Source organism: Arvicanthis niloticus, chromosome 8 (assembly GCF_011762505.2).
Source record: "Arvicanthis niloticus isolate mArvNil1 chromosome 8, mArvNil1.pat.X, whole genome shotgun sequence".
Classification (NCBI taxonomy): Eukaryota; Metazoa; Chordata; class Mammalia; order Rodentia; family Muridae; genus Arvicanthis; species Arvicanthis niloticus.
This window is the reverse complement of record NC_047665.1, coordinates 28823685-28846934: the sequence shown is the minus strand read 5'-3', so window position 1 is coordinate 28846934 and position 23250 is coordinate 28823685. Positions and strand designations below refer to the sequence as shown.

The window sequence follows — 23250 nt, the reverse complement described above, 5'->3', positions numbered from 1 at the left end:
TTTGCTGAGCCCCCAGTGGTTCCTCAGCATGCACACAGTTCTAGGTTTAATTACCAGGAAAGGGGGCGGGGGTGGGGAATGAGGAGGGGGAGGGGCAGAAGAGATGAATTTGCCTCTAATTCTGCATCTAATTGAAATTGTATTGGCACCTCTGTTTGCAGCTTGCTAGGGATGGGTCAAACAGCTGTTTCAAGGGACCATCTTTCTGACCTAAGCCTAGGCTCTAATCATATACCAATCAGGGTGGCAGGCAGACAGACACCTTGGCTACAGTATCTACAGAGCCTCCTGCTGGCCCTGATTTGTTCTCACACATAACAGATACCTCATCATCACTGTGCACACCTCTCCTGGCTCTCAGGGAAATGTATCCTGATTCCAGTTAGCCAGTTCCAATGCCAGAAGGACACGAGATTGCTTCTCTTTTGGTACTTGTCTCATGGGTCCCCTACTCCTCATTCTATCCACCTGTATGGACTCTGACCAGCTGCCAGTGCAGCAGTCATTTAGCAGCTGACACCTGTTTCCAGAGCATTTACCTGGCTTGAGCCAGGCACCGACAGCTCAGATGCTAACGTGCTCATCCTGATTGCCCTCTGCCTGGTTTACAGGCTGCAGTGGTCCTCAAGCTGGCCTTCCATTGCCCCAGCTGCTGGGGTAGGGTAGTGACATGGATTTGTGGAGCACGCTCTTGTCCTGGAGACGACAGAGGCTCACTACCCTGGTATAGTGCTTGCATGGTGTGAGAGAGCCATATTTCCCTATTTCTCAGACCTCTCCATACCTCTGCTTGTAAGCACATGCGTAAGCACTGGGATTCATGGCATTGTGCATAACCCAGAAGCGTAAATGAAAAAGCTTCTTAAGGTCTCCTAATGTCTGGTGTGATCAGCAAGTTCTAAACAGGAGCTGAGACGTTTCTAGCTCACTTTCAGCTGCTCACTCAACTTTCATGGTTGAAATACGCACTGCCCTTTGAATTTCTAGGTCTGTGTTTTTAATTGCTTCTTTCACAATTACATAAACATGCATATATATATATATATATATATATATATATATATATACACACACATATATATATATCATATTTCCTCCCCACTATACTCTTTCCTACCTCTCTCTCTCTCTCTCTCTCTCTCTCTCTCTCTCTCTCTCTGAGCATAGATTTGGGGGCAGTTAGTAGACTTGAGTCAGGACAACACCGGAGGCTACAGCACTGAGGGCAGCAAACCCCTCCCCACCAGCACACACTGCCTTTTGTTAGTAGTATGCAATGCTTCATTATTGTTTAGATAATAATGTAGGGATAAGGAGGATTTTTTAAATAATTTTTTTTTTACTTTATGTACATTGGAACTTTGCCTACATGGATGTCTGTGTGAGAGTGTCAGATCTTGGAGATACAGACAGCTGTGAGCTGCCACATGGGTTCTGGGAATTGAACCCCGGTCTTCTGGAAGAGCAGCCAGTGCTCTTAGCCCTGAACCCTGAGATAGATAAGATTTTTTTTTCTAAGAAGGATTTTAAAGCCTTTTCTTTTCTCTTCTTCTTCTTCTTCTTCTTCTTCTTCTTCTTCTTCTTCTTCTTCTTCTTCTTCTTCTTCTTCTTCTTTTTTTTCTTTTCTGTTTCTTTCGATGCAGAGTTTTGTTGTGTAGCCCTGGTTGTCTTGAATACTCTGTGTAGACCAGGTTGGCCTTGAACTCACAGAGCTCCACCTGTGTTTGCCTCTTGCATGCTGGGATTGAAGGCATGAGCCACTCTGGCCCTGAATCAGTTGTGAAATGGTCCCTGAAGCTTGTGAAAGGATTGTTGTGCACTCATTCATGTTCCCAGAGACTGTGGCATCTGTGACTCATCTCTTCCCCTTTCCTGTGAGGGAGACCCTTCCCCCTGTGAGTAATTATTAATACAGATGAGTTCTTTGTTTTATCTGTAACTGAATCTCTTTGTATAATGTGATATTTTAAAATAAAATTGTTTTTGATGGACAACCATGTTGTGCTCCTCACACTTGGGAAAGAAAAGCAGACTCACATCTTTTAAACTCATTTTTAAGCAGCAAACAGCACAATTAGTTCATTGAACACATTTTCATTTGGGAGACAGAGGCAGGCGGATTCTGAGTTCGAGGCCAGCCTGGTCTACAGAGTGAGTTCCAGGATAGCCAGGGCTACTCAGAGAAACCCTGTCTCGAAAAACAAAAACAAAAACAAAACAAGAAAAACAAAACAAAAAAAGCTTCCCCCCCCCCAAAAAAAAACCCCACCACCAACAACAAAAAACCCCACATTTTAATTATGTCCCTGTTGGGATAGGTAGCAATAGGCTTACAACTTGAAGAAATGTTTTTGTCATTGGTAGAGGGATCATGGAATCTTCCAGGACAAGAAACAAGCTCTGTGCCAGGTATATGCTAGCTTTGGTGGCCCGCCTGCTTCCTGGGCCTAGGCGCATCACAGCAGGAGATTGAGCTGAGCTAGCAGCTAAAGCACCTCTGGCAAGCCATGGAGTCTCTGTGTGCCTCAGTTTCTCTATCTGCTTGGGAAGTTATCACAGTGACAACCTCAGGGGTCCTTGGGAAGATCAATGTCACTCAGGGATGTGAGTCCTTAGTCTGGCGTCCAGAGAGCAGCCCAACTGTGTAGTGATGCACACCCACGTCCTCAGCTGCTTAGGAGGACTGCTCGGGCTCAGGCGTCTGAGGCCAGCACGGCCAATACAGCAGACTCTATTTCAAAAACAAACAAACAACCTGTCCCACAAAAACATACATTCAAGAAATTACAAAAATCAATATGATCCTGCTTAAAATGTTTTCAGTGACATATACAAATTAAGACCATTTACTGTCTTATATATAATGAAATTGTTAGCACTTTTTAACTGGACCTATCTAGCTTGAGGCCATTTATATGTTTTTATAGTATTTCTCTGGAAACATTTAAGCATGGGCACTTATTCCTAAGGCTCACTCCTCACCACCTCCCTTGGTGCTAGTTCCTTCTGCATCTGCTGAGCACAGCAGGTGGCCTCCTCCTCCTTTCCACTGTCACAAGACTCCTGTGTCACCTGGGGAACTGGCCTAATCACTTATTCTCTGATGTTAAGCTTTCCTTCCTTTCCTGTTATTTCCCATCTGGCTTCCTCTCTCAAAGCTCAGCCTGGGTGCTTCTAATGCTTGTGATGGTTGCAAAGCTCTTGTCAGGGTGAAATTCCAGCCCAACAAGGTGCAGTTAATAATTCACCATCTTCACACATCTGGTACATATCTTTACACAGGGCACTCATGGTGTGTGAACCCACGCTGAGGGATAGTTTCCAACAGGTACTGATGAAGAGTCTTGGCAGAGATAAGAAAGCCACCCCTATCGATCCCCTGCAGGGGTATAGAAACCGGCCAGGAACAGAAACTTCTCTGAGAGCAAGACACTGTTGCTTATCAGGTAAGTAAGGCGGGTAACCCAGTCCAGGCAACAGCCAGGACGGGAGTTTCCAGAATGAGTCACTTGTGTTTATAGCTCCGCAGTGCAGGTAAGGTGGTTAGATCCCAGCTCAAGCTCTTGTCTCTTCCTGCAAGCACTTTTGGAAATACCGCTGATGCTGGATATCTGAGCCGAACAAGGTGACGCCTATGTCAGCAGTGGAAGTGAACTGGCTGTTGGCACTCACTTACCCTTCAGGGACAACATCTGTTTCTCAATATAGAACTTCAAATCTTGTTTTGTGAATGGGGTTGGTCTCAGCCAACCGAGAGCACTGTAGTACCTCCTTAGTACTAAAGGGCACCAGGTCCATATGTCACGTGCAAGAGGCCTCCTCTTTTTCTTGGCACAGGACTGTTCCTCTGACCTCAGGACTCACCTGCAGCCCTGGAACACTTCATGTGTGTTCATGATGTGTGCATGTATGAATCTGTATGGGTATATGTACAGGTGTACATGCACATAGAGGTCTAAGGTTGACTTCAGAGGTCCTTTGTGGTTGCTTTCCATTTATATATTCTCTTGCTTGAAGCCAGAGCTTCCTGATTCATTTAGTCTATCTAGCCAGCTTGCTTTGGGGGAACCTCTCTGTTCCTAACACCTCCCTCACCTTCCCATGCTGGGATTACAGGTAAGCCACCACACCAGCATTTACATGGGTGCTAGAGAGCCAAACTCTAAGTCCTTACACTTTAGTGGCACAAGTTTCATCCACTGAATCCTCTCCCTAGGTTCCTGGGGAAGCTTTTTTGATTTTCTGTTTTTTACTCCCCAGGCAAAACTGAATGACTCTGTTGAACACTGCTGCTTCCCTCAGAAGGAAGCTTGCAGATGATCCTGGAGAAAGCGTGTCCCTAAAATGTTAAGGCACACTGAAATCCACATACTCCAGAGTGCTTTGAGATATAAATATTAGGTGTGGTTTTCTTTCCTTGCCTCTCTGGTTTAGGGCAGGGCTGTGTCTGCCTTGTTTGTGGTGACAGCCCTGATACCTAGGAAACACGGTTTGAAGAACAGAGAGCACGCACATATCTTTCACGGGTTCTCATTGAGTTGGCACGCAGATGTTCACCAGCACAGGAGGGTACACAGCAGATGTGTGTCTGCATTGCCAAACCTACCATGTCTTCTGAACCTGTCATTTTTCACTGTGACTGAGATGACGGCATGCACCCAACCACAGGGATGCCATGCACCGTCCCTGCTTCCTGTGGCTCCTCCAGAAAAACCCCAGCCTTCCATTTTCCTTACTGCCACTCCTCAGCGGTAAGTCTCAACCAGGAAAACTCCTACTCCCTGCCCCTCATACTACCTTCCTAGTCTTCCACACTTGTAGTCTCCAGAGACATCTTCATGTACACAGACCTTGATAGAGTGTTGGGAGCTGACTTTAGTAGAAAGTGGCTAGATCAACTTTGCAGCCATCTGGAACCATATACCCTGATGAAAGACTTGGTTGTCAAAAGCCTATAACAGCTGAAGCACACTCTGATAAATATATTGTTTATCCCACATAGCTTGTTTTGCTGTTTAGTGACCTCAGCTGTATGGTGCACGTGGTAAAATGTTTTCACCTGTGTTCTCCTACTTGTGTATATAAATACCTCAGAATTCCCTTCAAAAAGGGAGACTTGAGAAAATAGAAGAGACTGAATCACACCCTGTCTTGTCTCCATTCTTCACGTCTCTTGCCCCAAGAGCCCCATTCTCTCTCTTGACCAGAGCACTTAGCACCAAAGTGTTGAGGCAGAATGTGGGCCTCAACATTAGTGGCGCCCGAACAGGGACTCCAGTAAGCGGGATACAGTGGAGGACACCCTGCGCTGGAGAACCAGTCAACTGACAGAGCCTCAACGTTTGAACTCCAGTAAGCGGGATACAGTGGAAGACACCCTGCGCTGGAGAACCAGTCGACTGACGGAGCTGGCTGAATTCGGAAGTGAAACAAAGGTGATTGCATAGTAACAAAAACGGGGCAAGAAATAAGTAAATAGAAACAGATGAAAAAAGTTTTAAAGATGCAAGGAGTAAATTACAGGCTGCTCTGAGTCAAGAGAGCCAAACAGATAAATAAATAAAGGGTATAGTAACGAAAATGGGGCAAGAAATAAGTGAGTAAAAACAGATGAAAAAGGGTTTAAAGACGTGAGGAATAAATAGAAGGCTGCTCTAGACAGAGAGCTAAGCAGAATGATAATGTTAATTGATTTAACTTTCAAAATGGGTGTGATTCTGAGTTATATAGTTATATTTTTCTGGATAAAAACTCAATGTAAAGGTTTTTCTGGTTACTGGCTTAAGGAAAGGCTAATTTGGAAAAAAAGGTTTTTCTATGAGTTTTCTGATGAGGTCACTAAGGTAGTAGTTATGTCTTCCAGAATTATATGGATCAGACATGACAGAGGTAGGCCTCCAGAACACTAGATTTCAGAGAATCAAAATAATTATCTTGATACTAAAATTTGTTTTGAGATTTGTATATTACAGAATACACAGCCTTGGTGAATGAATCTTCTTATCACCTGCATGTTCACTGATGCCCTGGACTTCCAGCTGGATGCAGTTAAGACAGACTTCAGATGCTTATCAATTTACCCTTCCCCTCATTCCTCTTCTAAAAGTCAACACCCATGTTCAGCTTGAAGAAGTTAATGAAGAGTTGGCGCCCCAATTCCCTGGACTTGGGGACTAAGGTGGTTAATATTAGGCTGTCTTTATCTGTATAATTGTTACTAAGCTGATGCAAAATTCAAGGATTTCATTGGTATAAATTTGTGGGTACAAGGCTTAGACCTTTCACTTCTCCAACAGGGGAAGTTGTGTGTTGCCTTAAAGAGTGTTGCTTTTATACCAACTATTTAGGCATTAAGTCTCTTGTCTCTTGGGTTGATGTGGTTCAACTAACTGATGGCTTTTATATGACAACAGATAGATGCTATTCAAATGAAACCCATACAGGTCCAATATTACAGGCTAGAAGCAGGGGACTCTTAAACCTCTGTCATCAAGACAGACGAGGATTAACCCCTAACTTACGCGCTAAGCCGGATAGCCAATGACGGGTAAGAGAGCATATCGAGACCCTTGCCCCTAAAATAAGAGAGGCCTCACCATCTTAAGTGAGGCTGGGGTCCTTTGTTCCAACCTAGGACAGGCACGGTTTCCGTAAGTTTTCCCAGCCTTCCCTTTTGAAAAAAATTTAAAAAGGGGGACCTGTTGGGAGCTGACTTTAGTAGAAAGCGGCTAGATCAACTTTGCAGCCATCTGGAACCATATACCCTGATGAAAGACTTGGTTGTCAAAAGCCTATAACAGCTGAAGCACACTCTGATAAATATATTGTTTATCCCACATAGCTTGTTTTGCTGTTTAGTGACCTCAGCTGTATGGTGCACGTGGTAAAATGTTTTCACCTGTGTTCTCCTACTTGTGTATATAAATACCTCAGAATTCCCTTCAATAAGAGAGACATGAGAAAATAGAAGAGAGACTGAATCACACCCTGTCTTGTCTCCATTCTTCACGTCTCCTGCCCCTGCAGCCCTACACTCTCTCTTGACCAGAGCACTTAGCCCCAAAAGTGTTGAGGAAAAGTGTTGAGGCAGAGTGTGGGCCTCAACAATAGAGCAATGAGAATACAGAGCAAGATTGTGCAGTAACATGGGGTTGTTACAGAGGAGTTGTTACTAGCTACACTGCCAGTGGGCTGGGGCAGCTGGGGCCAGCTCCTATCCTACCCTTGTAGCTCTTTCCTTTTCTTTTAAAGGTTTATTTTATGTATATGAGTACACTGTAGCCGTCTTCAGACACACCAGAAGAGGGCATCAGATCCCATAGATGTTTGTGAGCCAACGCCATGTTGTTGCTGGGAATTGAACTCAGGACCTCTGGAAGAGCTGTCAGTGCACTTAACCACTGAGCCATCTCTCCAGACGTCAGCTCTTTCTTAAGGTTCCTTTCACCCTTCTCTTACCTCCCACCTATCTTCCTGCTACACCTGGCAGAATTCCTCTTATTCTTCTGCCTTCTGGTGTTCTAGGTCTTGACTTCTATTCTGCTCGTTCATTTGTGTACAGTGAGGCTGGAAGAGTTTTCTTAGGAAAAGCATGGGTCAATACGACTTTCTTCTGGCTTAGTGCTAACCGGAGCTGCCCTTTCCTAGGGGCTAAGCAAATGACTAAGAATTTCCACTTGGCACCAAGACGGGGTACATGAAGGCTGTGGATGCCTTCTCCCCGTTGACTGCACCCACTCACAGGTGCAGTCTCCTCTGTACCTGCTTCATGACACAGTGCTTAAGTGCCTCTGTGCAGCACCCTGGGGTGCCCACACATAAGCAAGCTCACCCTTGTTCTCTCTGCACTCCCATCCCCTGACTTCTGCAGCCTTTCCTTCATCTCCAGCCCACAGAGAAATGTCAGCTGGTTCTGCCTCACCCAAAGGTGACATGAACTGTAAGCATCCCCAGGCAGCTCACTTTGGCTTTGGTTCTCAGATTCACTAGGGGTGGAGGTGGGGCAGAAATACCCCTCAATCCCCGTGTCACAGATCTTCCAATCACGAAAGGGCATCTGCACTCAGGAAAGTCTTTGCCAAATCCCTACCCAGTCACACTGCTGACAAAGTCTTGTGCTGGTGGCCTTGTCTTGCTCTTGTATAGAAGGGCTGGCTGTGTGTTAAACATGCTTTTAACTTGCCAGTGTCTGAATGTGTGGAGGTCTTGCTCATCCTGGAGCACCCTGCCCAGCTTGGCCAAGGGTTAGCTTATTCTAAATAATTTATGTTTTACACACAAATTAACCAGTCTAGAGGCCATACCTTAACAACCTCCCAGACCTCGGTCAGACTCTTATACCAAGCAACTACCCACCTGCTGTGATAACCCCAGGGCTGAGTAGCAAACAACTGAGGACACCTCCATGCCCCCCCCCCCCCCAGCTGATTCCCGAACCTTCCTACTATGCTTCATCTAGTCTTTCCTGAAGAAACTACAATAAAGGCTCCTGCACACCTTGTCTGTCCCCACCCCCACCCCTCTGCTTTCTGGTACTTCCTCATATGGTCTCATGGGATGATGTGTGATCCCCCTCCTCTTCAGAACTGTGAGCAATAAACTACTTTTCTCATGAACACCTGCAGATCTCTCACCTTACCTAGATAACTGTAAACGTAACATTTGAGAACACTGTCTTCGTCCATTGCCTTCAGCACTGGGACCTCGGCAGCAGTTGACCTCACCCCATCAGTCCCAGACTCCAATGGCAAAAGGGGACTTTGGGCTCCCTCTACCCAATAGGGCAAAAGGACAGATCTGCTCAGAATGTAGGTGTGCTCAGTAGTTTTGTGTCAATTAGACACAAGCTAAGGTCATCTGAGATGAGGGAGCCTCAGTTAGGAAAATATCTCCACATGATTGGGCTGGAGGCAAGCCTGTTAGTAAGCACCACTCCTCTGTAGCCTCTGCATCAGCTCCTGCCTCTATGTTCCTGCTGTGTTTGACTTCCTGTCCTGACTTCCTTCAGTGACAAACTGTGATATGTAAATGTAAGCCAAAAGTTCTCCCCCAACTTGCTTTGGTTGTGGTGTTTCACCACCGCAATAGAAACCCTAACTAGGAAAGACACTGCTACCGGGACAGTAGAGTATTGCTATGACAGACCTCACAATGTTGTTGGGAGGCCTGGGGAAGCACTTTGGAGCTTTGGGCCAGAAAAGCCATTGAGTGTTTAAAGTTTGGTGAGCTGTTCTGTAGGAGCTTGGGAGATAAGAATGTTGAGAACAGTGCAGACGATGGAGGCCTGGCTTGGGACATTTCGGAGGAAAGCAAAGATTCTATTGGGCAACTTGTATGAAGAATCTTTGGTGTCTGGTCAGCTGGAGCTGAAGAATTGGTTATGATGAACAAGAGACCAGAACCACTAAATAAAACCTTTGCTTTGCTGAGACAATGGATGTTGGTCAGCTGGGGCTGAAGATGAAGAAGAGACCAGTATCACTGAGGTGAAGTCTTTGGGAAGCATTTCCTCAGGGCTGGCACACAGAAGCTGTGTTCCAGAGAGGGCCGAGGTTGTACCTTATGTTGGCAGCTGAACTTGGTCATTTAAGAGCTATCCAGATGGCACTGGTTTTAAAGACTGAAGGTTCATGAAAAGCAGCTGAGGATAGGAACTGTGAGAGGCTGGGATAGGCCATTGGGGAGGGTGAAGCCTCAGCAGCAGCTGAAGCCCCAGGATTGAAGGGGTCAGGAGGAGTTGAGGCTTGGTAACATGAAGAGAGCCCAGGAGGAGACCCAGGCATCTTGGACATGCCAGAACCAAGAATAGCAGCAGCAGTGGAGTGGAGACTGCCCAAACCTAGAAGACAAGCTGTTTGTGTTGCAGAGGGCAGAGCCAGAGAAGTGATCCAAGCCCCTTGGAAGTAAAGTACCCAGAAGATCGTGAGTGAATCCCAGACACGGGACATTGAGTTAATTACACAGTTGGAATTCAGTTTGCCTTTGCTTTCATTGTGCTGTGCCTTGAGTCTTCCCTCTTGAAATAAGAAACTATTAAACTTATTTTTGATTTTGATCTCTCACAATTGAGAGACTAGATTTTTTTTTTCTGTGAAGAGAATTAACTTTTTTAAGTGTTTGAATTTGTAAGACTGTGGGGGATTTTTAAGTTTGTAAAATGTTTTATATTGCAATGTTTTATTAATGTGTGATCTTGGGGATGGACAAGAAAGGAAAGATTGTGGCTTCACAGTGATGTTGGTGTGACAAGTCGACAAAGGGTCAATTGTACTGGACAGTTTTATGTCAACTTGATACAGCTTAAAGTCATCTGAGAGGAAGGAGGCCCAGTTGAGAAAATGCCTGCGTAAATGAGATCAGGTTGTGAGCAAGCCTGTAGGACATTCTCTTAATTAGTAATTGATGGGGGAGATATAGCCCATTGTGGGTGGTACCATCCCGGGGCTGATAGTCCTGGTTTTTATAAGAAAGCAGGTTGAGCAAGCCATGAAGAGCAAGCCAGTAATCAGCACCCCTCCACGGCCCCTTCATCAGTTCCTGCCTCCAGGTTACTTCCCTGTTTGAGTTCTTGCTATCTTTTTAATGTTTTGCTATCACTGCTTTTAATGATGAACTGTTCCATGGAACTGTGAGAGAAGTAAACACTTTCCTCTCCAAGTTGGTCATGGTGTTTCATCACAGGAATAGTAATCATAAGACAAACCTCTTCTTGGCTTGTTTGGGAGGCTGTGATCTATGGGCCACCTTTCACCTGTGCCTGCCTTCTGTATTTCCAGAGAATAACAACTTGTTTGTGTGCAGGTGCCATATCTAGAATAATAGTACCAGCCTAGGGCAGGCACTCAAATAATAGCTAATTGTCCTTTCAGATTATTCTGTGTTCTGTGGTTTCTGAGATGCAAACTCCCAAGTCTCCAGTTTTTGGCCTTCGTAACACCTTCCCCCAGGAATGGATGAATTTTGTCTGTGAGCTCATCCTTGTCAAGAATTTTCTTCCATGTGAGCCTGTGTGCCTCCTTGGGAGGCTGTGTTAACTTTAGAAGGTCCACATCTCAGCCTTGAGAAGTGGCTAAAATTTGTGCATGCATGCACATGCACAAGCACAGTACAGACTTCAAAGCTTTGATTTTTTTTTCTGAGAGAATCTTTTTCTGTCTACAGTTCAGGGAGTCAGCTAGCTGTGGGTGGAGACCCTGTGGTGAGCAAAGATTTTCTAGTCTTTGATTCTTGGCTTTATTCAAGGAGCTTAGTTCTAATTGTATACTAAGCCTGTATTTAGTCCTTTCTCTGTTGCTAAAACAAAATGTCTATGCCAGGGCAGCATACAAAACCCATAGTTTGTAAGACTGAAAGTCCAAGACCAGGCTTGGTTAGAAATCTGGTGAGGACCTCAGGTGGCTGGAAGCACAAAGATAGAATGTGTGTGACAGAGATCATGTAATGAGAGAGATGCCAGAGAGATTTAGGGGTAGGTCACTTACTCCGTGACAACAGTGTCAATCCCTTCTATGGGCATACCCCTAGTCACCAAACTATGAGACCCCAACCTCTGAAAGGTCCCACTGCCTCCCAATACCACTACAAAGCCAAAAAACCAAGCCTCTGGCATAAGAATGGGTGTGGAAAAAAAAAATCCACATCCAAACCACGAGGTTACAGTTTGAATCTAAAGTGTCCCCACGGCTCATGTTTTAAACACTCTATCCCCAATTGGTGGCACTATTTTAGAAGGTCCTGGAAATTTGGGAGGAGGTAGGCGGGCTTTTCAGGGTGAGTCCTTGGAGGTTTATCTATGCTCACTTCCTGTCTACCAACTTGACCAGAAGAGCCCTTCCATGCCTTTATCTTCATAGCACTGTACCTCGACTTGTGGCTTGAGGATCTGCATTGGGCAACTGGTTTGCTTAGCTTCTGGGCTTGGGAGTCTGCTCCTTAGAGAGCTAGCAGCCATCAAACATGCTGTGGGGCACCCTGAGTGTAGGCAGTAAATACCTTCTCATTAAAGAAAATGTGTCACTCTCTGTACTTTGCCACCAACAGCTGGTTGTGCTGCCTGATGCACCATTCACCTCTTCCTCCAGCTGTCATTGAAGCTTATCAAAGAATGGAGCCAACAGGAGGAGATGGCAGGACAGTGATACTGAGAGAGGAGACGACAAAGGGCAGGCACCCACACAGTCTTCAAAGCCACTGACTTTTGCGCAGCCTTTAAAGGCTGGTAGGAAAAGGAGGAATACATGTCTCCTGACAATTATTGCTGCTTCTACACACAGGTTTCTATTAGGGGAAACACAACCAAAGCAGTAGCTGTTAATACTTATGGCAACTTAAGACCCGACACATGCCAAATATCTCAAATATTATCAACATAAATATAAAACATAATTATGCTGATCATAACCATTAACATACGTGATGCTAGGTAACAGGCATCATATAAGGTGTCTGTATTAATTCTCCCAACCCAATTATTTACTATTATGACTTGAGGGCTGATGGACTTGAGGTCCAGAGATTAAACAACCTGCCAAATGTTACATGTCTGGCCGGGCAGTGGTGGCTCATGCCTTTAATCCCAGCACTTGAGGCAGAGAGGCAGAGGGGCAGAGGGGCAGAGAGGCAGAGAGAGAGGCAGAGAGAGAGGCAGAGGCAGGAGGATTTCTGAATTCAAGGCCAGCCTGGTCTACAGAGTTAGCTCCAGGACAGCCAGGGCTATACAGAGAAACCCTGTCTCGAAAAACAAACAAAACAAACAAACAAACATCCACAAATGTTAAATGTCTGTTCAGTGGAAGGGCTCTAGGCTCTATCCAAGTCGCCCTCTAGATTGTTCTTTCATGTATCTTTTGGATGCATCATTTCAGTCTTAAAAAACAAACAAACAAACAAACCCCTGAGGTAGAATGATTGTGACCCACTTTTCATAGAGCTGACAAAGCAGGGAATTAGAGAGGTGTGGGACAAGTTGCTGGGACTGGCCTAGTCAGAACTAAACATGGGGCATGGTAGATAGATAGACAGGCAGACAGGGGTCTTTCTAAATGTACATGGTTACTGAGTCAAATGAATCACTTCAAAAGTACAGTGCTGAGCTGCACTGGAACGAGAGGCTTCCAACGGAGTAGTCACAGAGGCAGCATGAGGTTTCCAACCTGAAAACTGTCTAGGGATCTGTGTTTGAGTACCTGCCCATGCGTTAGAATGAAGCTCTTGAATGTATTTGTTATTTTTGAGTCACTGACCAAGAACTTGACAGAAACAGCTCAAGGGAAGAAGAGTTTACTTTGGCCCATCAGAGGGTTTCAGTCCATCACAGTTGGAAGGCAAGGTCAAGCAGCTCAATTCAAGGTGGTGCAGGGAGCAGGGCAGATACTTTGTTTTGTTTGTTTGCTTGTTTTTTTAAAGGCTCTGATAAGCATTTTCAGCTGTGTGGGCTATGCCATTGCTGACACAGTAAGTATAGGCAATGCATTTGTGAACATATGAGAATGGCTGTCTTCCAATAAATTTTTATTTGCAAACCCAGAGGATGAGCCAGATGTGAGCAACGGACTGAAATTGGTTCACCCCTCACCTAGAGAAGATAGGGAACTTTTTATAATCACTCCTTCAGCACCTTCTTCCACATGTCCCATCCTAACACAAGACCTTCACACCAATCTGCACGTCCATTTATAGGTATTCATCTCAAGGTAAGAAGCAGGTTAGTGTGATGTCATGGATAGCCATTGAGGTTGGGGTACGGCACAGAGGACCTCAATCCACATTATGAACAATGTAAACAGTACACACACACACACACAGAGAGAGAGAGAGAGAGAGAGAGAGAGAGAGAGAGAGAGAGAGAAAGAAAGACAGAGACAGAGAGACAGACAGATAGACAGAGACAGATAGACAGAGACAGGGAGACAGAGCTAGACAGAAAGAGACAGAGAGAGACAGAGTCAGATGGAGAATGTGTGTATCTGTGAGTAATGTATTGAGAAAGACTTATTTGAGGTGAGACCTTGTCAGGAAAAACATGTTAACACAGTGGAGGTCAGGGCCTGCAGGCCTGCAGTCAGGCACATGTGATATACATCATGAAGAATACTCACGACCAGTAGAGCAGCATGAGCAGGAAGGGACAGATGATGAGGGCCTGCAACACCTGCCAGTCCCGGCACAGGGCAGCCAGCCCTGGCATGAGGAACTGGCCCGCCATGGCCACGAAGCTCGCCACCATGGTAATTATGAACCGTTTTCCTGGAGGGCATAGCTCTATTCCTAGAAAACAGAAATAATAAAGCAGATTGAGTGCTACTTGCTTGCCTGATGCCTGAGGAGCCCTGGGATGTCATTGGATACATGGGGGAACTGAGGCCTGATGAGGAAGAGAGGAAGGTCATTGCTCAAGGTCACAGAATAAGCTGGTGGGAAGGATGGTGCATTTAGAAGTGCTTAGGTCAGGAGCTAAGATCTGCTGCTTCTGGAGATGGAATTTGCATCTTTTCATTATCCTCTTTCCTTTGCTCTTTGGCATCATAGAGCTTGCTGTCTAGCAGGTCCCTTTGCTGCCATGGCATCGCCTTTCCTTCTGACCTCGGTTGTGCACTGGGGCCTTCTCAGCCTCTACAAGGTCTCTCTACTCACTCCCTGCCCCATGGACATCCTTTGTTCCTTGTCCTACACCAGTACTCAGCGAAGACTCTAAGTTCATCTCACTGTGAAAATAAAACAGGCAGACCACACGGCACAGAAGCAAAGCCACTGCCCCGATCCCATACTGAATCCGGCTGACTAAGACCCACTAATGGTCCTTCCTGTTTACAAGAACCTGTTCTCTGATTTTGACCTTTTATAAATAAGGTAAGTCCCAAACTTTTGAACTGTCTGTAGTACTCATGGGGCAATCAATATGGACCATAATACATGAATCTCTATAATAATGATCCTCCATACTAGAAAAATGTAGCTGAGTTCTACACACACACACACACACACACACACACACACCCCTATAGACCATGCAAACTTATTTGCTGTTCTTTTTCTACATTGTATAAATTTATACAATAAATTTATAAAAAATATAATTTTTTTTTGCAAGGTGGTGTGGGAAGGGGACATTTAAAAGAATTAAAGGAGAAAAAGAAGAAAGGCCTCTTAGGAAAAAAATACTCTTCCTGCCTTCATGTCCAGAAACTGTTCCAAAGCTTGGCCCCATGGCTTGGTTACAACAGCCTATCTGCTGGCTATCCAGAGACCATGGCAGGGGAGGAGGTCAAATGCATTTAGCAGCGGGCAGATGAAATGGAGAGTGGATAAATCACACTTGACAGTAAGGATATCATCAGTCCTAAGGAACACAGGGCATCGTGCCAGCAGCACCTACAACAGCTCGTTGCAGAAGAAATATAATCCTGTCAGCAATTTCTGCTCTTTCTTGGCCACAAATAGTCATTATCATAGCTGCTGGTGAACAGAGGAGAAACCCGGTCTTCCTGGATAGACCTTATAAAGAACATTTTTGACATTTAACTAGGAAAAAAGATTGCAGGGCCCTCCTGGGCTATTTGCTGTGATGCTGCCCCTCTCTGTGTCACATCACAAGCTTGCTTGAGAGATATTTCTTAGCACGGTAGGGTGTGAAATTTCTGCTCTCCGAAATAATAAAGAAAAGTCTTTCTGAGTAGGACTAACAGTTGCGATTTCTCCTTTCTCTCATTAAGCATAAAAGCATAAGTAGACTTGTTATGGAAACCAGGGATCCACATCCACCAGAGCAGGCTTGGTATTGATGGCCTGCTATGCAAGGTGAAGACGACTTAGCACAGCTGTGACCCTTTACAAAAGCCAGGGGGATGATGTTGGAGGAGCCTGGTGCCTTTGTGCTAGTGAGTGTGCTAGTTCAACAGACTGTGCACTGCTTGTTGCTTTTCTCTTCATTAATGTTCTTTATAATTTAGTGACACAGTTATTTGAAAATATCTACATCTACAGTAGTGCCCCATTGTCTGTGATTTTATTTCCCACACTTCAGTTTCTAACCGTCAACCACAATCTGAAACTATTAAATGAAAATTCCACAAACGAACAACCCATAAGTTTTAAAAAATATTTACTTATAGCAGTGGTTCTCAACCTTCCTAATGCTGTGACCCTTTAATACAGTTCCTCATGTTGTGGTGACACCCCCCCCACTATAAAATTATTTTCATTGCTACTTCAGAACTGTAGTTTTGCTACTGTTATGAATTGTAATTATCTGTGTTTTCTGATGGTCTTAGGTAACCCCTGTGAAAGGGTAAATCAACCTCTAAAAGAGTCATGACTCAGTTTGAGAATTGGTTTATAATTATCGTGCATGGGTGCATGCACAGTGTGGTGTAGGTGTCGTGCCACACTATACTTGCAGATGTCAGGACAACTCTGTGGAGTCTGGCCTCTCCCTCCCTCTACCTTTACATGTGTGTCTAGGATTAGGTTGCTAGGCTTGTACAGTAAGTAGTCTCACCCTCTGTGCATACTCCTTGTTCTACGGTCAGTTCATTTTAACGTATACCTAGTTCTGAGAAGCAGGATGGAACCACTGGGGTGAGTCAGGTCTCTGCCTAACATACTCATGCTGTGTAAGTCACCTGCTAGGTAGTCACTCAGTGATGTCCAGTTTTCAGATTGACTGCCATGCTATCATAGACAGGTGTGTGTGTGTGTGTGTGTGTGTGTGTGTTGTGTATCATTTCTCTGCACAATGTATCTATGGTATATAAGTTACCTGCTTGCTAGTCATTAAGTGATGCCTCAGCTTTCAGGTTGACCTCAATGCCACCACACTCGATGGAGGTGAACCACCCCTGTCTGACATATCCACACTGTATCCTGACTGCTTAACATTCACCAGCATCTCAGTTTTCAGGGTAACTCACATGAACTTCACTCCACGAGAGTGATTCAGTCCTCCTCCTACATGTGCACTCTGCATAAGCCCTTGCAGTGGTCACCCAGTGACATTTCACATGTCCCAAGGATGCTGTGGTACCACACGGCTTGTGCTCAGATGATCCTTATTTTAAATATCATAATGGCCAAAAGCCTCAGAAACAGTGATGCTGGAAACTCAGATATGCATACTAGTTGCAATGAAGGGCTTCTTTCAAGAGGACAGGTGAAAACCACAGAGGAGAGAATGACACACAGAGGCCACCAAGGTCGACAGGAAGAAAGTAGCACGGTATTGCCAGGGTTTGGTTCCCACCTAACTTTCAGGAATCCACCTGTAATCCACACATAAGCAAGGGCTTGTAACTGTCATTCCATTCTTTCAGCACAGCTCTCCTGGGGGATGCCTAGTCCCACACACCAACCTACAGTTCTGAGCAGTCATTCAAAAACAATGAGGAAACTTCCCAGATCAGGATCAACATTTGAAGATGGGTGAGGACAGTAGTCCACTGATGGGCAGGTGACTACAATCTCTCCTGGCTGCAAATGAGTTGCTATAGCGACTGTATCTATTAGTGTGACTCTCACTGTGACGACAACTGTTAAATACTCATGCCTTTTCTTCTGGAGGTCCTCTTCTGTAAGTGGCTGTATGTTTCACTTCTGGTGTCCCAAGTGGGGTCCACAGACTTGCAGTGTCTGCACCACAAGTGAATGGGCCAAGCCTTTCATGCCTACACTTGAACAAGGCCCTCAAGCCTAACTCTCTATTGCCTCTCATTGTGAGCATGTGGGCCTCTTTCATGGTGTGGAAGATGAAGCAGCCTACTGTCTTCTGACCTCTCCTCCCTGCTTGTGATTGGAATACTAGTGCAGACTTGATCTGACTTTAGGCAGATGCAGTGTGCCAGTGGGCATCTGCTATTCTAGGTTTTTTTTTTTTCTTCTGGGGAGATGAGAAGACACAACAGCCTTCAGAAGGGCACAGGTGTGATCATTTGCTGATAACTACCTTTTGGTGCCATAACTCACCAGAAACATTTTCCAAACTGCCCGAAACTGTGTTAGGAGGGTAGCTATTAAACAATGTAAAGAAAACAAAGAGCAATTCTCAAGGAGCCACATGCACTTCAGGCTTGCCATCGATCATGGGTTCCTTTTGAAGGTGAGAAAGCAGGCTTTTTGGAAGAGCACAGAAAATATCTGTCAGCACTTCCAAGCAGTAGCCATACACATCATTACTGCAAATGACAGTCCAGCCCTCACAAGTCACTCTGGTCTCATGATCCATAGTGAGACAGATTTGGTTTTATTTACTGTTCACCTGATCCAGTGATGGTTTTTTTTTTATTTTTATTTTTTCCAGAGTAGGCCTGAAGTTTGTTCTAGAAGACAAGAGGAGGGGTTGGAGAGATGGCTCAGCAGTTAAGAGCATTGACTGCTCCCCCAGAGGCTCTGAGTTCAATTCCTAGCAACCACATGTTGCCTCACAACCATCTGTAATGGGATCTGATGCCCTCTTCTTGTGTGTCTGAAGACAGCTACTGTGTGCGCACATAAATTAAATAAATCTTTTTTTAAAAAAAGGAAAAAAAAAAGACAAGAGGGGAGGAATAATGCTTCTTTTTGTTTCTCTGTGTCTTTTATTTCACGGAAGGTCAGAACTGAGGGGTTGGGGGTGGAGCTCAGTGGTTCAACACTTGCCTAGACTGGGGCCCAAGGATTTCCAGCATTGCAGGAACCAAAACACAAAACAGCAGGGAATACAAATAGGCAAATCTAAGACCACACCAAAAATCTTATTATTAAAATTACTTTTCTTCACAAGCTGCAATGGAGCCAATTACAAGCAACCCTTAGAACCTGGCAGTGATGGCTAATCCTCACTGTAAACCTGAGTTTCAACACTTCCAGAGAGATTTAATTGAGGAGGGAAGACACACCTTGAATATAGCTGACACCACTTCATGAGCTGGGGTCCCAGAGTGAGGAGAAAGAAGGAAGGAGCCATTTGAACCCCTGCGTTCATGTGATCAACAGCCTCACACTAGGCCCCCATAGCGGGAGTCACTCTTGTCAGCACAGCTTCCCTCCCAACTGTGAGCCCCAAGGAGCCCTTCCTTAGACAGCTTCTGTCAGAGCATTGAGAAAAGTATCCAATACACTAGCAATGCTTTGCTGATAGGCAGAGAAATGGCTGGACGGTCTGAGAGTTTGGTCAATAAATAATGGGGGCTGTGGGCAGGACAGTTTGAGTCTAGGCTATGGGAACAGCTCTGTAGTAATTATGGCCTTGTTCAGAGGTTGCAACTCAAGAAAATCTGCTAATATGTTTTTTTTTTTTTTTTTTTTTTTTTTTTTTTCAAACTAGCACAAATTTCTTGGAAGAAAAGTAAGTTGTGTCGCCAGAGCTGTCACTTCTGGGGATGATGGGGGAGGGGAGGAGTGAAAGGGGAGGAAGAGGGAAAGCGTCCAAGGCAGGTTGCTATGAGATGGCTGTACAGCTGCTCCAGGGGCATACGGAACCTCTAGGAAGCCTGCCTCGGAAGCAGTCTAAGCTCACTTTGGGAATAAGAAGGTTGAGGAGAGAGGAAAGGGGTTCTGTCCTATCTACCTCCGCCCCACCGGGAAGTTGAGGGCCAGCTTGAAAAGGGAACAAACAGCTCCCGAGGCCCCACCCACTTGGAAATCCCTGCTTCTTTCACAGTACTGTGACAAGGTTGTATATACAGGTTGGAATATGTGGATCATATTCCAAACACTGCCCCTTAAAGTGATGGTGTCAGGCAGAGCTAGCAGGAACCAACCATGCTGACTGCACAGAGTCTGAGGGTGGGTGCAGCCGTCATCCAGCTCCACCATGATGAGACATTTTCATGGCTGCTACATACTGTGGTCTAATAATAAGAGCTGCTGGCTAACTGCAGAGCAAGTCTTGTTAAGGTGCTAAAAGGACACCATACATCAGGAGCCAGGACTAAAGGAAGCTCCTACCAGAGATGCCTCTAGCCTGTCCATGAACTAAGTGTAGACTCTAAAGTGTATCTCCCCCTTTACTTACCCTTGGCCACTTGCATTTGTCCTGGTTAGTTGTTAAGGCCCTACTGCTTTGCTGATTTTAATGCTGAACCATGGCTTTAGACATTTCTTGCTTAGATAATGTTCTTTCTTTTCTTTTCTCTCTTTCTCTCTTTCTCTCTTTTCTTTTCCTTTCCCTTTCTTTCTTTCTTTCTTTCTTTCTTTCTTTCTTTCTTTCTTTCTTTCTTTCTTTCTTTCTTTCTTTCTTTCTTTCTTATCATGGGAATGGAACCCAGGAATTTATGCATGTCAAACAAGCACTATACAGCTGAGCAACCCTCTCAGCTCATAGTTTAAAAAGATGCCCTATATTTCACGTTTTTGAAAGACACCTCTATGGTAGATGGCAGTACCCAAAATGATCTCTGGAACCACTGCCTGAAGTACCATTCCCTATTAGCTTCTGGCTCAGGACCTTTCTGTGTTAAACCATTAATGCTGTGGTATCTCGGGAGCCCAGCAGGAACCAGAGCTCCTGCTGGTATGGGCTGACAAAAAAAACGTTCACCTGACTTCCGAACCTTGTCAGAGATAAGAGTTAGCAAGGGGTTAACATTCGCCTTGCACATCCTAGGAAGCCCTGCAGACAGACTACTGAGTTAACTTCCTCCTGGAGTCAGCAATCATGGCAGTTTAGTTGAAAACAAGCAAATAACAAACAGCACATAACCTTTGATACTGATTGTAGAAAAGCCAGTCCCACCCCCTATAGCATGTGCGGAGTAGAACATAGCCTTTATTCTTTACTAAATACTTATTTTTGGAGGTACTGGGTGTGGAAGCTGGTCCTCACATGGCACACACTGGGCAAGTGCCCTGCTGCTGAGTTGAGCCACACTCCCAGCCTTGACTTTGTTTTTAAAATGCTGTGCATGCTGACAGAAGGTAGGGAGAAGTGTACATGCTCTTGGGATAAAGTGTTCTGGAATTCTCCGAGTTCACAGGGTTCTTCTGGATTTGGCTTGGCTGGCAATAAAGGAATATATTAACTGGCTGACACTATTTAAGCCAAAGAACTACAAATTCTTAGAATCTGTCCTTGGAACAAAGTGTGCTTTGCGGAGACTGGCTGAAGTAAAGAAGACTATGGCTGGTGTGTGGGTGGGTGGGAGGAGGGGTGGGAGGTCGGGTGTTAAATGCAGTCTCTGCCCCTTCCGTTCTAGGAAAGTTACCTTTGTGCTTCTGTTTCCTTGAGTAAATTGGAAATGATAATCACACGGCGTATGGTAGCTGTACCACACGTGGGACAGTCGGAACCGTGTCTGCACAGAGATCTGGCTTTGTGCTGCTGCAATACGGGCCCGAGGTGAACAATCTAAATGAGGGAGGAAAAGGCTACCTGGGAAGCCGGTCTTCTGGGTCAGCCTTTGTCTCCAGGGTGTAAGGGTATAGTTGGGATGAGGCTCTTGAGCTGCCCCTCCTCCCTGTCACACAGGTCCCTCCCTAAGGCTTGCCATTTGGACATGCAGCCCTCACTTGGGTGTGTCTTTTCTTCCGCTGTCTTTTCTCACACAGGAATCCAGGGAGAGCAGCTTTGAGTAGTGGTGTGTATGGAATAATGAGAGAGAGGGGGAGGGGGAAGGAGGAGGAGGGAGGGAAGGAGAGAGAGAGGGAAAGAGAAAGAGAGAGAAAGAGAGAAAGAGAGAGAGAGAGAGAGAGAGACTGTTCCTAGAGAGTTGAGCAATGACACAGGAACAGTTTTACATGGAAGGCAGCACTTGCAGTCCATACAGCCCACAACCCTGCCAAGCCCAAGACAACTTGGTTCTGAGGCTAGGTTGTGTAGTTCTGTTCTAACAATACAGGTTAAGGCCTTTCAATGAAAGGACTCATCTCTCTCATGCTCCTCTGACCTCAGATAGATTAGCAGTTCACTTCAGCCTGGGGAATTAAAACAGGAAGTAAAGGGAGACCCTGCTCTCTCAGGCACCACTTCGTGAATCCTAGCTCTTGGTACAGGCTTAGGGCCGCTGAGCCCATCTTCTGGCCCACTAGGTGCTCCTAGGACAGTGGTCAGTAGTCCTCAACCTCCCTAATTCTGTGACCCTTTCATATAGTTCTTCATGTTGTGGTGACCCCCAGCCATAAAATTATTTTGTTGCTTCCTTATAACCATATTTTGCCACTGTAATGAATCATAATGTAAATATCTGATATATAGCTCTTATGGGGGTCGCGACCCACAGGTTGAGAACTACTGTCCTAGAGGCTTGTTCCGTTATGTCTGTAACCCTCCCTGAACCTTTCCTCAGCAAACAGGAAAACTGCAGCTGCTGCCTCTGGCCCCCCTGTGTTCCACTGCTCTTTCCTTCCTGTCCAGCTTTCTCCAGGCTGTGCCTGAAAGTATAGCAACATTTAATGATTACTGCCATGGGCAAGGACACAGGCCCTGAGACCTTGGAGACCAGAACTTCAGCCATGTGATTGTGGGATCCTTATTATAGCAAGAGAGCCCGAAATTGCTGGGCACAGAGACCCAAATAGCATCCCAAGGTAGAAAGCGGTTATTATAATGACAACTCCAAGCCTTCCCTCCCAGTGGAGAACTGCATCTTTCCTCTTAGCTAAGACCTACTGGTACCCAAAGGACTGGAAAAGAATGGTTTTCCCCCCTCAGAGAAAAAAAGAGAAAGTGGGGGATCTTTTAAGTATTTTCTACAAATCACATTCTACTGTCTGCCAGATACAGATGTAGACAGGTGAATGCCGAGTTGTAGAGACAATGCCTTACTGATATGGTACCTACCATATCACCAGTGTTCTGAGCATGGTAGGCCAGGGGTGTCGGCAAGCATTTCATTTAAAACACATAGTTCCCTAGTGGAGATATGAATTCTAGTGCTTATTTTATATAGCAGAACTCTGAGGCTTGGAGTGACTAAGAATCTTCCCTTAACTCTCACAAGGAAGAAACAAGGTAAGACCTGAGGCAAGTGTCCTCATACTGCCCATGCCTTTGCTGAGAGCAAGAGCTGTCTACATGTGGGCCAGAATCTAAGTTCTGAGGAGGTGACGAGGTGACCTTCCCTGACTGCTCACTGATGCTTTTTAGAGCCTAGAACTGGGCTGGGCACAGTAAACGCACAGCAGTTTATTTCTCTCTGTTTTTGCTTTTGTTTTTAAAAAAGATTTATTTATTTATTTTGTTTTATCTGAGTACACTATTCACACACATTAGAAGAGGGAATCATATCCCATTATTCAGCTCTTAACTGCTGAGCCATCTCTCCAGCCCAAAGAATTACTTTT

The 23250-nt window shown here is 45.2% G+C and overlaps 2 protein-coding genes across 9 annotated transcripts in view; one reads left to right on the top strand and one right to left on the bottom strand.

The window, feature by feature from the left end:
* Positions 1-6985, top strand: part of Psmg4 (proteasome assembly chaperone 4) — a 51807-nt gene extending 44822 nt beyond the window's left edge. For 3 of the 7 annotated variants that reach the window (XR_013112187.1, XR_013112186.1, XR_013112181.1), the window contains one exon: positions 3283-6985. The gene's annotated coding sequence lies outside the window, so the exon portion shown is untranslated. The remainder of the gene's footprint in view (positions 1-3282) is intronic. The other 4 variants (XR_013112185.1, XR_013112184.1, XR_013112183.1 and 1 more) reach the window with 4 other exon arrangements.
* Slc22a23 (solute carrier family 22 member 23) overlaps positions 1-23250 on the bottom strand; it is a 169227-nt gene that overhangs the window by 32289 nt on the left and 113688 nt on the right. For both annotated transcript variants that reach the window (XM_034510687.2, XM_034510688.2), the window contains exon 4: positions 14097-14265. In XM_034510687.2, the coding sequence (XP_034366578.1) occupies positions 14097-14265 (169 nt within the window). The remainder of the gene's footprint in view (positions 1-14096; positions 14266-23250) is intronic.